The sequence below is a fragment of the Columba livia genome, chromosome 17 (genome assembly GCF_036013475.1).
Source record: "Columba livia isolate bColLiv1 breed racing homer chromosome 17, bColLiv1.pat.W.v2, whole genome shotgun sequence".
Classification (NCBI taxonomy): domain Eukaryota; kingdom Metazoa; phylum Chordata; class Aves; order Columbiformes; family Columbidae; genus Columba; species Columba livia.
Genome location: NC_088618.1, coordinates 923,947 through 938,535, shown reverse-complemented (window position 1 = coordinate 938,535; position 14,589 = coordinate 923,947). Strand labels below are relative to the sequence as shown.

Genomic DNA, 14,589 nt, shown 5'->3' with positions numbered 1-14,589 from the left:
CAGGGCTGGGTTTTGTTCTGTGCTTGTGTTAAACTGCCTGGGAACCCCTGCTCGCTGAGGTCAAGCCAAGCAGGGTGACACAAGGCGCTTCTCCCCTTTCAGATCCCAGGCGCGGCCCAGACCGCTCCGTGTGAGTGTGTGTGTGTGTGTCTGCCTCTGAATTATTTAACTGTCCGGCTGGTTAAAAATAGCACAGCAGCAGCTCCGTTTCCAGCTCGGAGCGCCAGCGGGGCCGCCAGGCCCGGCCAAGCGCGAGGTCGCGGCCCAGGCCGCACATGTGGCGGGGCCAGCGGGTGCCAGAGCCGGGAGGACGCGTTGCCGCAGAGCCCGGTTCCAGCACGATGATATCAGCCTGCGAAAGAAAAGCAAGGCAATCTCGGAACATTATGGAGCTGCCAAAGAAAACACTGTCTTCACAATGAACAAAAGTCTGATTAATTATTAATTGCCTGCCAGCTAATTAGCATTCCCTTGGGCAGCTGTCTACAGAATGCCTCATATTTCCAACCCACCCCGGGCCAACTTCATCTATGCAAATGGCTTTGGATCAGAGTTAGCAACTGATTTGTTGCCTGAAACAAGTTGCTCCCCTCCCCTCTCCCCATCTCCTCCTGTCACCCCCTCTTTTCTCCACCCAGGGACTCGAGCTCGTTACAGCGTCAGCTGAGCAGAAAACATCCCTTGCTGACAAATCTCTTTCCCGTTCTGGTGTAAGTGGTGCTTTTCCGAGGGAGCCGGACACCTCCCAGCACCAGCCCCGTGTGTGACAGGGACGGCTGTGGTTCCCAGTCCTGTGTGACAGGGACGGCTGCGGTTCCCAGTCCTGTGTGACAGGGATGGCTGCGGTGCCCAGCCCCGTGTGTGACAGGGACGGCTGTGGTTCCCAGTCCTGTGTGACAGGGACGGCTGCGGTGCCCAGCCCTGGCACACGCAGGTTTGGGGGGAGCAGCTCAGCACTGATCAGCCCCAAAAGCGTGGACCGAATTTTGGCTTTAGAACCGAAGGCAGCATTCAGGGAATCGGGCATCAGCTAATGCTTGCGTTCAGCTCCTATTAGCGTTAATGGGACTTACGCACATGCATCAAGGGCAAGCAGACCGCTTTACGAGAGCAAAAGCATAAATTACAGCTAAGTACAGGCAGAGCAAGCAGAGCATCTCCACATTCTACCCTGTGAAGATGCACTTTCCATTTTAAGAACTTATCAGCTTTTTTTGTTGTTGTTGTTTAAATGGAGCAAGCCAATGTGGTTGGTGAGCTAGTGCAACAAAACATGGAAGTACCTCACCTTACCGTTCCACTGCTCTGCACAGGTTGTCCACAAACCTACACGGACTAGGACACAAGGGTTTGCTATTTTCCCCGGGAACTTCACCCAGCCACTGTATTTTGCACCTGACACCTGAGTGTACCCGTCACTCAAACTCATTAGGTGAATTAGGAGAGCTTAGCAGGAAAGCACGCAAAGTTTATAAGGGAAGAGAGTGATGGAAATGAGGATCAGCTGCAGAGTGGTCTCAGGTCTCAACTCTGACCATCGGCAACCAGGTGTCCCAGAGAAGGTGAGGAAACCGTAATCCAGTGGTGGTAACAGACATCTCTCCGGGAACTTCACCAGAGCTCAGGCTGACACTGCGGCTCCAGAGATCCGGGATCACGACCCTGCAGCCCAGGCCAGCGCTGGAGCTGCCATGGGGAGCAGAGGAGCCCTCACTGGCGGCAGCACAGGACCATGGGGCCACATGGCAGTTTCCTGGGCTGCTCACACGTTTTTCCAGAACAAGGCATCCTGCGTCTAAGACTGCGTGTCCTGGCTGCTACTGCAACATATATGTCATAAATGGACTGTTCTCCCACCCCAAAGCCAAAAGATCAGTGCTGATGCAGCAAGACAATTGAGTTGTTTTGAGAGTGAAGGGACATAATCTGTGGGAAGTTCTTTGTTTTTAGGCAAGGAACTTGATCTGCCAAGTAAAAAATCAAAATGCCCCAATTACCACAGTCAAATTCTTATTCTTATCCTACAGGTTTGCCATGTCTGCTGCCCAGCTCTAACACTCCACTGTCCCAGGAAGGCAGTACGTTAGTCAAGCGTGAGACCATTAAGTTACATGGCTATAGATATGGGATATAACCCCCTGAAATATATAGGCACTGCAGAGGAGCAGAACGTGGTTTTGTAGTAACCCTGTTAACAGTTCTGCAAAGAACCTGCAGCTACAATGCACAGCTAGATATTTTATTAGACTACATTTTCCTCACGTACATGAGTCATATAAAGTACATAAACTCATGAAGTCCGCCTAAGACTAGCATAAATCAGGGATAACACCACTGAAGCCAAAAGAGTTGCACCGGGGTGAAAGTGCCATAAATCAGAACCTGATCAGGTACACATTTTCTTTAAGGTAGACAGACCATTAAGTGGCTTACATAGACTCCTTATCACATTACAGTTCTGTAAGGTAAATAACAGTCACCATACACTGTATATAATGAATTGCAGCCTGCAACATACAACAAATGGCCATTTTTCTCAGGGAATCTCTCAGCTCAGAGCTCTGGGACCAAAAATAATGGGCAATATTCTCCAGCATTCATGTGTGACATTCCCATTAGTATTAACACGAGGTATGTGCCCAAAGTCAGGATGTATTCATCAGCAATCTGAATTGGATATTACTGAGGCTCCCAATGAACGTTCTGGCTTTATCCCCAGCAATGATCCTCCTAGGGAGCAGGCACAGCTCTTTACTCACCTTTGCACAGGAAAATATTTGCGGGGTGGCAGGTCGAGCTGGAATCAGAGGTACCAGAACGGGCCGGTGTCACCCGAGCCCCCAGCTCAGACCGGGGCTCACCGGTGCATGCACTGAGGACTCGAAGGCTGGATGGCAGCTGGAGCTTGGAGAGGGCAAAAGAAGTGAAGTGACCACAAAGTCACAGGGCAGCTCAGCCGTGGAGCTCGTGGAGCCAATGTCTGACCTTACAGCCAAATATTCTGCTATATGCTACCACCTTCCTGCATTTACCCCACCCATCATCTCAAGGCCTTGAAGTCTCTGGTGCATGTGTACACAGCTTTGTCAACAAGAACAAATTGCTTCCTGCCCTGAATTGCACCTAAGAAGAGCCCTAAACTCCTTCAAAACTCAATATACACCACAGCATATGTGCTTCCTAAGAAGGTCATTAGAACACAGAGATTGGGGAGAGTGGTGTAGCAGGAGAAAATAAATACAAGAATAAGATGCAGTGGAATCTGTGCAAGAGAAAAGAATTGAGAGACACAGAAGCCAGGGAGCACTGCTGCTTGAAAGAATTCTTTCAAAAAGAAACTGCAGCTGCATGTCTTATCCTAAACCCCCGTGTCCGAAAGTGTGAGCTTAGCAGTGCTACTCCTCCCCTACCAGTATAAGGATCTGGCACTATAGGGTACCCTATGGAGAGCCAGCGGTGAGACTGACCATCCAGCCTAAAGCATCAGGTCCCAAGATATTGGAGGTGCTGGCTATGCAATTTAAAATAAATGTGTTTCGCAAAGACTTTCTTCACTGCAGCAATACAGACCACCTGCAGCTCTAAATGCAAGGGCTTCATCCCAGAGTTACCAGCCTGTAGACAGAGTGTCCAAGAACAGTGCCCATAACTCTGACAAGCTGTAATTAGTGTAACAGAACAATGTAAATAGGACTCTAACTTACAGATGATTGACAGTGATACAACAGAGGGGTCAGGGGAAGCTAAGCCAGAAATTCAGCGTGCACCCCCCGAGCAAGGAATTGGAGTGCAACTAAAAACAGAAGGTGAGACTATGTGACAGCTAAATTGCCAGTGGTAGCTTAGCATGGATTCGGTTACATCGCTCAGCGACCCTCAGTGAATTAAATAGATTGAAATGCTAATGATAGAGTGAATTCCCAGTACAGAGGTAGAATAAAGTAGTCAGATTAGGTTTCAGACAAGGTGAGTTCAATGGCAGCAGAGAGATCAGAGTTTGTTTAGATCAAGGTACAAAGGTAATTTGTCTAGATCAGGGCAGAGAGATGTTTCTTTAAAGCTTAGGGGCTCCCCCATGTTAAGTAACATGCTGAGAACAGCACAGACCTGACAAGCTGTTTCAGTGACTGTTATTTTATGTGATTTCTATCAACATTGGAGCATTTTTCACTGATCTCAATGTACTCCTAATGGCATAGTCATTTATCTCCTAATTAGTTAAATGTGACTCTGATGACAGATATGTGATGGTTCACCTGGGCTGTCACTCAGACTATTTATTTCTTCTCATCAGGTATTCTAAGCAGCATGTATCTTCTGTGAAACCATAGCTGTGGTTCACAGGCTCGCTTGGACATGGCATCGCAGCTTCCAAAGCAGGCGGGTTCATCCTCACTGCGCCTCCTAAAGCTCAGGAATCAATATTGCCCCAGAACAGAGACAGGTCTGATCAGGTGTCTTACCTGCCGCTGCATTGACTGAGCCCAGGACACCTGCTTAGCGAAATCTAAACCCTAAGCTAATGATCATGCAAAGCGATACCCAGAAAGTACACAAAAAAATAAGAACTGAGCCTGAAACTCCATCCAGGGTTCGGCCGTTTAAGACAACCCTGGGTGCTCTCCAGAGCGGGTATGTTGCTACATAAATTCCAAGATCAATTTAGCCTTAAACAACTGATCCATCCCTTCTCATCCAAGGTCACACAGCGAGTCGATGCCATTAGATTAAAACAAAACACAACAAACAAACAAAACCACACAAAAACCCACACACACCAACCTTGAAATAAGATGCATTATCCTGGCAGTAAGGGCAATTAAAGACCTTATTTGACAAGATAGGGTGCTCACCATCATTTGGAGCTTTAAAAATGAAATTAGGCATCTTTCTAAAGGATGTGTTTCAATTCACTACCCCTGTAATTCAGGATAGTTATTCTCATATGAAAGTGACATTGCAACTAGTCATTTGACTATCAGTGGTGTCATGATACTTCAGTGTTGGTTGTCGGTTTCCACTACAATAAATAAACAAGAATTATGTGTGCTAGTGAAGGAAAAGCAATATAAGCCTGTGTAAGGCGGGGGAGGCGTAACACGCAGTGCCCGTAGGAGTTTCTTTTGCTGTAGTGCTCATGAAGCTGTGAGCAGGAAATCCAGGCTCTCTGACACCCGTGATTTTGGTCTAAGGACCAGACCTCACCATCTGGTCACTGGGTTAATTACAACATAGGAAAAATACAAGAAAACAAGGTTTTCCAGAGTGCTAATGTGGTGTAGGTTGCTGTGCTGCCATGCTGAGACACAACCAGGAGCAGCTTCGGGCCGGCAGCTGCCCCGCGGGGGTCAGTCCCTCAGCCCCCCAGGCTGGAGCACTCGAATCAGACACCGCACGGGGACAGACTCAGCCCTGCCTTCCTCCTCCCCAACCACAGTTCTTGGTTTAGTCTCAGTGTTACTACAGGAAAAAGACCATGTGGCCGGTATTTTGGAACTGTGCAAGACAGCTTTGGTGACTCGCCATGAGCCACCATCCTCAGCACCAAAGGTTACCAAGAGCCTGGGATCAATTCTCCCCTGCTATACCAGTGAAAACCCGAGTAACTACAGTCACTCAAGCACAGAGAGGTTGGCAACAGAATCTCAGCCCGTGTGGTTCCAGGCCTAAATGAGATTCAGCAAGTGGAAATAATTCTTGAGAAGCAGAGCCCTGATGTGCTCTCTCCATTCATAGTAACAGTCCACTTCATGCCAAGTGACTCATTACCAGGAGCGGAGGGAACGTGATTCAAGCAGAAAAGTACATGTAATTTGCATAGATTACTTTCCCACTTGGTTTCCATGCTGTGCAGTAGCAGGGACTGCCTTCAAGATGGGAAAAAAGGATAATCCCTTGAGTAATTCTTTGCTTAAGTATTAAGAGGTGACAGATTGAAGAGATATTTGGATGTGACAGTCTAGAGAGAAACAAACAACCAACCAAAAAACCAAAACCCACCACACCAAAAACCAAACCAACAACGCACTGTGAAGAAGGAAGCCTTGTGTTCCGCTTATTTCCAGTGTCGTGGAAGTGAAATGAAACTGATGTTTGAAGGATGTTTCAAACACCACTTGCCAAGTAGGGCACAAATATTTCTTTGCAACCCACGGAAGTGAGTGCTGGAAGAGAGAAAGAGGAGGTGGCCTCAGACCTGAGTTGGTTGGGTTTCAGCATTTGTTTTCTCCCCGGCCAGCTGTGCTTGTGTTCTGTTCGCCGGTGACATTCCTCAGCCCTGTGGAACCCACGGGCGGCAGAGCTGGGGCTCACCCCGAACACGGGCCGATCGGCAGACGTGCACCTCGCTCCGGGCACTGCAGCATCCCACGAGATGGAACTCAAAGACAGCCTTCAGTATTCATGTATCAGACCATTAACCTAGAATGAAGATGTATATACATATACAATAACTTATAACTCTGCACTGAAACGCAGTACCTGCAGTGGGTAGTTTTATAATTCTTTTGCTGCAGCTCTTGCTGGCGGAATCATGATAGGAACAAGCAGCTGGTTCCAGTGAAGCAACAAGGGCAAACCCAAAGTGCTTACATTGTGCACAAATGGTTTAATGCGACAGAGCATGGGGAAAGCAGAAGATCCGTCAGAGAAAATAAACAGGAAAGAAAATATTACTTCAGAACAACTCGTCACAAGTAAATTGAGCTTTCCAAATAAGCAACATGCAAACTATTCAGTTTCAAGAGCTTCATCCTGACTCCAGGCAATGTATGATGCTCCACTTGACAAACAAGCCAGGCTCAAGAAAAACAACCTTGCTAGATTAAGAAAGCAAGGAGCGACTGGGGAGAACTGAAGTGACACGTGGGTCACCAGATACAGGGCTGGGTTTATTGTAAGAGAACAGCCAGGCTTTGGACGAGCAGATAAGCATACAGACCTGAAACCCACAAAACACTTCCCCATGCTTTGAACCAACTGCAGAGGCAACAATGGTGTATTTTAAGAAGTATGCAGAAGCAAAGTTGTACCTCCTTACAGAAGCACAAAGCAGACACACAAATCAGCATCCGACTACAAACCCAGGGCTTTACTCGGCTTTCCATCTAAGGGTTTATATCTCATGAAGTCTGCTCCCTTTGCCTTACATTTCTAATCCTTCTGACCTGTGTCTCAGAGGTGGTTACCTACCTGTAATTGTACTGCTGCTAAAGAGGAGGCTCAGCTCTGCTCTCCTGAAGGGTGGGACGTGTCCTGCAGGGCTGGGTGAAATTACACCCTCCACAAGGCACTCCCTTCATCGGCCAAGTCATTTTTCTTAACTGCATATAAGAAAACAGCTGGAAAACAAAGAGAAGACAGGTAATAGGAGGGCACTGCAAAAATAAACACAATTCAGCAGTAACAGAACACAAATTAAATCCCTGTGAAATGTCTGAACATCAGCTTCACACTTTGATCTGGTTCAAATAGGGATGCATTGCGCGCCTAGGAAAACCAGGAGGGGAGAGCAAATACCCAAGTCTTCCCCCAGCACAGGAGTATTCCCAGTTCCCACAGCCCAGATAGTCCCAGAATTCCCATTATTATCCTTCTTGTTCTTATCATGTAGCTTAAACTCCTTTGCTTTCCCACGGCGCTTTGGCTGTGCTCCCAGCTGCACGGGGTGCCTTTGTTTGGGGACGAGGCCCTGTGAGCCCACTCCCAACAAGAAACATCAGCCAGGACCTGGGCACAGAACTGGGACACGAAAGGAGCCACAGCTGCTTGAGAACTTGCTTTTAAATGGAAAAGTGATGCCCATTCTGGGAGACCTTACTGCAGGAGGGACCACAGGCAATGAGCCCATTGCTTCCAGCTGACAAGCAGGGGGGTGTGGGCTCTTCAGAGCCAGAGGAGGTTCAGCAGCTCTTTGGAGAAATGGTTTGCTAGCAGTTTTTTGGTTTTGGTCCTTTTCAGAAGATGGGAAGGAGGAGGTGAAACCAGCAACAAGCCCTTGTAAGCACTGCTACGACCCTAAGGGCTCCTCCACATTAAAGCTGACAGAGCAGCAGCTCCTACAGGCTGCGACTGCGGTTTGTGTTTGCACTCTCTATTCTTTAATTACAACAGTTTACAAGACCACTTGCAGCTCTGTCGTGGAAATCAATTCAAATGTCAACAGTTACACTGTGAATGGGCTTAAAGCAAATGGGTAAAGCCATAAACTTGACACCAGAAAGTGTAAATCTCCAAAAAAGGAAGAGTGGGACTTCTGAAAGATGTGACAGGGAGGCTGGGGACCAGAGAAGACTCTGGAGAACACCAGCCTCTGGTCACCACCGAGGCGCATACACAGCGTGTGTGTGCACCCAGCAGGACAGTACCTCTGCTTTCTTCTGCAATGACGACATGAACACAAAACAGTAACAATAACCTTCTTCATAAATAAGATTAAACCCTCCAAAACATCAAAACTTTGGCTTCTAAGCACTTCCCAGGGTCTTCTGCAAGTGGGTGATGGTTACAAGTGGCAGCAGCTGGAGAGCTCATCTCCAACGGAGACGTCCCGTCCTCGGGCAGAGCTCCACGGGGAAACGGGAGTCAAAATGTTCTAGGTGGGAGTTTACAAATGGGGAACCGAGGCACAGGAAGATTAATAATAATGATACTTAGCATTTCTTTATTGCTTTAAATGGTCCACACCCTTCACAGACGTTGACCGTCACAATACCCTGGGGAGAGGTGACTGACTATTATTATCCTGTTTTTCACAGATGGGGACAAAGAGGCTGAAATGTGGCGTTTCCCAGGCCAAATAGCTGACAACCAGTGATCGTAATTCTGTGCTTCAAGTCCAGCTGAAGCACTCCACATGCCTCCCAAAAGAAAATCTTGTAGTAACTCCCTTTCTGCCCAGCCTTGTCTTGCTCCTCATAGCTGAAAACACGCAGAGCAGCTTTAGCCCCTTTGCAGGAATGGTTGGTTTGAGGTGGCTTCACCAGCAGGGACAGACAACCCTGTCCCCAGCCCCGCCTGCCACCAGTGCTCCCAGCGTGCGCCCTTGCTGGGCTCGGTCCTCATGCACATCTTACAGCAACACCAATTTTATTGCTCCAGTGCTTCCCATAACAATATCCTGCTTTCCCCCTGCTTTGCAGCTGAAGGAGGACCACACAGGGCTGGGAATGGGGCTGAGCAAAGATTTTTTGGGAGGATAAATAAAAAGAAAGGAAACAGCTACCAGGCAATGTTGACATAAGACTGAGTGGAAATTAAACAGTTTCTCACCAGCAGAGTGAGCTTCTGGAACAGACCAGGGGGAGCAGCAGTGGGGGGTAAAAAACGAGGACAAAAATACCTATGTAGTTTTAGGAAGGATCTTGATCAATCTATAGGGGTGGCTGCCTGGGATGTGTGTGATCAGAGCTGGTGATGGAGGACGTCTCTGCAGCCCGCGCTCCCCCAGCTTGAAAGCACTGGGCTGTTCAGCTCGCACTGCCAAGGTCATTGCTCTGAAGCCCTGCTCGCCACACAAACAAAGCTGGGACACAGAAGAAGTTAATAAAGAAAAACGCTTTGCAACACTCAGCTCCAGCTCCGCTCCCGGCACTTGGGGAGTTCGTACTCGCTTCCCTCCTGGGCAGGGGCTGCGTTGGGACAGACCCCCCTTGCCGAGGCGCTGGCACTCTGGTGCCACACGCTGCCTCTGTCACACCCAACTGCTCCAACGCACTTGGCTCTGCTACTGAAACAAATTACAGCAAGGCTTTCCTATGGTCGGCATGCCCTGCAGACAGGGATCGGAGCCCGTTTTGTCCAGCTCATGAAGAAGGTTGTAACAACAGCAACAGGAGCTGGTGCAACTGAGGATAATTTTGGGAACTTAAGTTCAAGAAGGCAGACCCTCTGCTCCCCTCCCTGCTTCCCGGGGTGCAGATGCTCCTCTCCCCCAGACGGGAGGTGCGGTGGGCACGCTTCCCGGCACAGGGATCAAAGGGACGGGTCAGAGGCCAGGGCCTCCCTCCTGACCCGCGGCTGCGAGGCAGCTAAACCCCATCCATCAAATGGGAGCGCTCGCTTATCACACAGGGAGCGCTCAGGGCTTTGTCTCCATGGGAAGATCGCGTTGGTATCGTTCAGGGTACGAACACAAATTGCTGCGATCCCTCGGGGCCCTTCTTCGCTAGAAAAATGTGAGTCCTTAATGCCCATTAATTAACTCAAAGTAGGCTTTGCGGGAAATGTGTAGTTTTCACATGAATCAGTAGATTACATTAAAGACCAGCTCTGCATATTTTATTTGCTGTATGATTCAGCAAAACTCAAGCATGCACTTAAGTTTAAACATGCACTTAATGTTCAGTGAAGTCAATGGGAGGCTGCTAGAATGTTTCAGCGAATTGGAACTTATTTAGACTGTGTGTGATTTAGAGATAGGCATCAGCAATCAAAAATTTCCAATACTTTACCTCGTACTGCAGTACCTGAACGTGTCCTCCTTTCCCTTTGGCTGAAAAACTGCTAATGTTATGAGAACAAATAAGACTGGAACCTATACAAGATTCAAGTTTGACTCGGTTAAAACTCAGCAGAGCTTTGTGGGCATGGCCCAGAGGTGTGTGTTTTTCTGCAGGTCTAAGTCAGCAGCTCTGCAGTAAGGACCGATACCCTGTCTTTCTGCTTTCCTGAAAGCTGGTGAACCAGCAGACTGAGCTGCTTTGTGCTGAGAGGCTACAAGGGCCCGCCATATGTGCTGAAGAGCTTGTGAAACTGTTGTGTGTATTTGGAAAGCACTAGCAGCCTTGGAATGACAAGTTACGGCTATAAAGTTGGGAAGAGCATCGCCTGATCATCTGCACTTCTCTGCCTGGGTAGCAGCAGGCATAAAGCATGAACCACCAGAAGGCATCTCCCGTAGCTCTTTTCTCCTGCCATGAGACGATGATCCAGGATCAGATGATGCTTCAGGCTGGGGCTGCGGCCGGGGCAGCAGATGCAAGAGCCCGTTCCCCATTCTCTCCTGCCCCACGGACCCTCCGAGAGGCCTTCCCTTCCTCCACACCCACAGCGTCAGCCACCAACTCCTCATGATTTGTCTTTAACCTTAAAACATGGCAGCATCGTGCTGCACTTTTGTGATTCTGTAATCACATCTTCCTACAGACGCCCTTTTCATGCAGCTTAAATATTTTACAAATACATGTCTAAGTACAAATCTACTGCATTAACTCTTATATAGAGGGTACTTATTTTCAGCTAGGTGGCTGGGATTCCTCTAAGTATAATTTACCATGCAGTATGACAGAGCTGGGCTAGAATGCACAGCGTTTACCAGCTAAAATACAATAAAATATGCTGCACCGTGTTTCACAGATGAATCACTTCTAAACCATGCCTTTAAGTATTGTCTGTCACTGCAGTTCCTTATTGTAATACTTTGTGAGAGCTAAAGAAAAAGAGAGAGGAATTGCCTTTTAAATCTCTACCAAGCCTACCATGCAGAAGAAATTAGGGACATTTTTTCTTGGAGTCAGATGGGTTATGGAAGAGAAAGCTATACACAACAGGTTTTATTGGGGTGGAGGTGAGGGGAATGTGTTTTCACTTATTTATTTACATTATGTTTTATTAGAAGAACGTTCAAGGACCAGCTCCTGAAGGAAACAACACCCCAGCTGTTTAAAGAGCAGCTGCAGTCCAAAGGGTGCAGACAATGATTCCATCTCAGCCCAGGCTGCCAGGCCACCGGGGTGCAGACCCAGTGGAGCAGAACTTGCTGATTACTGCTTTGAATTAGCTCCCAAGAGAAGAGTCAACAGCATGTGGACCAAGCAGAGACATAGGTCAGGCAAATCATCGGCAGACAGCGAGATGTTCCACATTCAGTAGGTGCCCGATGCTCTGTGCAGTCCCCACGTTGAAGGACAGGACTGCAAAGGGCACAAGCCCACGGCCGTCACAGGCAGCCTGAGGAGCAGACAGTTATTGGGGAAATGGCCACACAGGATCCGTGCCAAAGACTTTTGAACACTTCCCTGTATCTAAAACCCAACTTAAGTATGAAAGACCCAAAGTTATAGAAAGAGAGCAGCAATGATCTCCAATGGGATGTCGTAAGTCTGGCCAAAGGCTTTATATAACTTATGTGATGGGAAGGTCCAGGCTTCTTTTCTGCTCCTAAACACATCGTCCAGCCGCCGGATCCCCAGCTTTTCCAGCATTCCCTGGCTTTCCTGTGGGGGTCCTGGAGCCAAGTGTCCCGTCATCCCTCAGGCTGCTCAAGTTCTTCACAGACCCAAGAGTTTTTTTGTAGATTGCAGCAGGTTGTTTCTAAGCCAGACTCCCCGTGGGCTCTTCTGTCTCTTCTTCGGAGCTACCACTGCAATAATGTAGTAAAGGCAAAGCTGGAATAACAGGGCTGGCACAGCTGGTGGCCACAGCTGCAAGTTTGGGCCAGAACACATTGTTCTTCCTCCTGCAGATGCTTTCTGTTAATAAGAGACTTACTACTGGGATATTTTCTTCTTTGGGGATCTACAGCATGAACCAAAACCAAGGTCAAAGAGAAAGTCTATTTTTTCATTTACCATTTTGGCAGGATAAACAAGAAACCAGGGATGCTTTAGTCCCATCTGACATGAATAAATAATACCCCTGTTATTCACTGCCTGTCGAAAGTTTCATCAAGACACAAGCTCAGGTTTAGAAATAGATCCAAGGGCCATTAAAATGCTGCACAACAGAAGAAAACATGACCTTTGTTGGAGCTGTGCAGGCTGGCGCAAGGGTGTGCGTGCACAGACACGGTCCCTGCAGGGACAGTCGCTGGAAGTGACCAAGTACCAAGTCTCAGTTGTATGCGAGAGCCTTCCAAAGCTCCCCAAACATTTGCACCCAGAAGAACTGTGTCTGCAGGAGGCTGTATAACACCCGCTCACACCACTCTTAACTGAGCATCACCCAGTTCCAGCTCAGCACGTGCCCCGCGCCCCTGCAGTCGCACTCCCCCCGACACGTGGAGCCAGCGCAGGCTGTGGATTCGCCTGCCCCACCACCCCCGTGCCCACCGCGAGATGCTCAGAAAGGCTGAGCCGTGCAAATCTCTGCCCTGTAATCCTGGCTCTGCCCAGCCTCTCTTTCAGCCCCAGAGATTTATGTGTCCCTTCTGTTTTAAGTAAACTCTCTTCCAAGAGCATGACTGTGAAGGTAAGTTCAGGCATAAACCTGTGTAAATTACCCAGTTTGAGTTCCCTGGGGAAAGGGCTGCTTTCTGCAGTCTCTCCACCACTCCAGCTCCCCCGTACGCTCCGTAATCATTTCCACCTTCCTTCACGCTCCCGACTCGGGGCTATAACTCAGACTGTCACCCTCTGTGCTGGAGAGGCCTCTTTGGCAGCTGCTCGGCGTGCTGGGGACCAGCGTTCCCGGAGCCCCCGTCCTGCCGGAGGGAGCCGGTGCCGGTGGCAGCGCTGCCTGCCCAGGTGCCCGGACAAGAGCTCCGCAGGCGAGACCCCCAAAAACAGCATCCAGGACACAGAGGCCACCCTGCTGCCACCCGCGTGCAATCAGAGCCCAGCACGGCCCTGACGAGCCCCTCGTTTGCAGGAGCAGCGCAGCGTTGTGCAGAAATCCTCCCTGCCCATGGACAGCTTGAGGGCTCCTAAAGACAAAACAAACCTGTCTTGGCTTTTCATGTAGCTTGTATTGGAAAATCCACATCCATTTGTTTGGGGACAGTGAGCTGCTAGCTCGGGAAGCTTGTGCAGTTTTTAAGACCATCTATTTTACATCTACCTTTTGAGACCGAGTAAAATTTGCCTTTGCAGCAAATGACTTCTATAAAGATCAGAAATGGACCTTGCTTATTGCCTATTGATTTCATGAATGAAGAATGTGCACATGGCACAAGAACTGAGCGATTGCACTATGAACACTTGTATAATTATGGCAGAAGCACACATTAATGAGGGATTGATTATATTTTCCTTAAGTGCAAAGTGCATTTAAAAGGAGAAAGCAGCTCCTAGAGCTTTTGAAGTCAGGAGCTGTTAAACAGCCAGCAGCTGGAAATTTAAAATTCTTTCAGATCAGGTCTCTTGGATCCGTGATCAATAAGGGATTAAGACAGACAGGACTTTTCAAAGCCTCTGGCTTTATTAACAAATAGGAAACTGAAATAGTGAGGCACTGCTGGAGACACCTGCGGGGTCTTGGCGTCGGGAGGTGGGCGAGGGGACACTGTTGCCTTTCCAGGGCTGAGGCAGCCACATGAGCATCGCACAGGGCTGGCACAACCACAGCCACACGAGCATCGCACAGGGCTGGCACAACCACAGCCACACGAGCATCGCACCGGGATGGCACAACCACAGCCACACGAGCATCGCACCGGGATGGCACAACCACAGCCACACGAGCATCGCACCGGGATGGCACAACCACAGCCACACGAGCATCGCACAGGGCTGGCACAACCACAGCCACACGAGCATCGCACAGGGCTGGCACAACCGCAGCAATGAAACCTAGGTGCAATTTCCCTTCCTTTGATGCTTGCCTGACCGTCTCCTGCTCACCTGCCAGTCTGCAGAGGAGCTTTCCTGCCCA

The 14,589-nt window shown here is 48.9% G+C and overlaps 1 protein-coding gene across 6 annotated transcripts in view; it reads right to left on the bottom strand.

Moving 5' to 3' along the window:
- GALNT9 (polypeptide N-acetylgalactosaminyltransferase 9) overlaps positions 1-14,589 on the bottom strand; it is a 395,114-nt gene that overhangs the window by 296,656 nt on the left and 83,869 nt on the right. For all 6 annotated transcript variants that reach the window (XM_065033318.1, XM_065033315.1, XM_065033317.1 and 3 more), the window contains 2 exons: positions 7,192-7,340; positions 6,197-6,420 (listed from right to left, as the gene is read on the bottom strand). In XM_065033318.1, coding sequence (XP_064889390.1) covers positions 6,197-6,219 — 23 coding nt within the window. In that variant the 5' untranslated portion in view covers positions 6,220-6,420; positions 7,192-7,340. The remainder of the gene's footprint in view (positions 1-6,196; positions 6,421-7,191; positions 7,341-14,589) is intronic.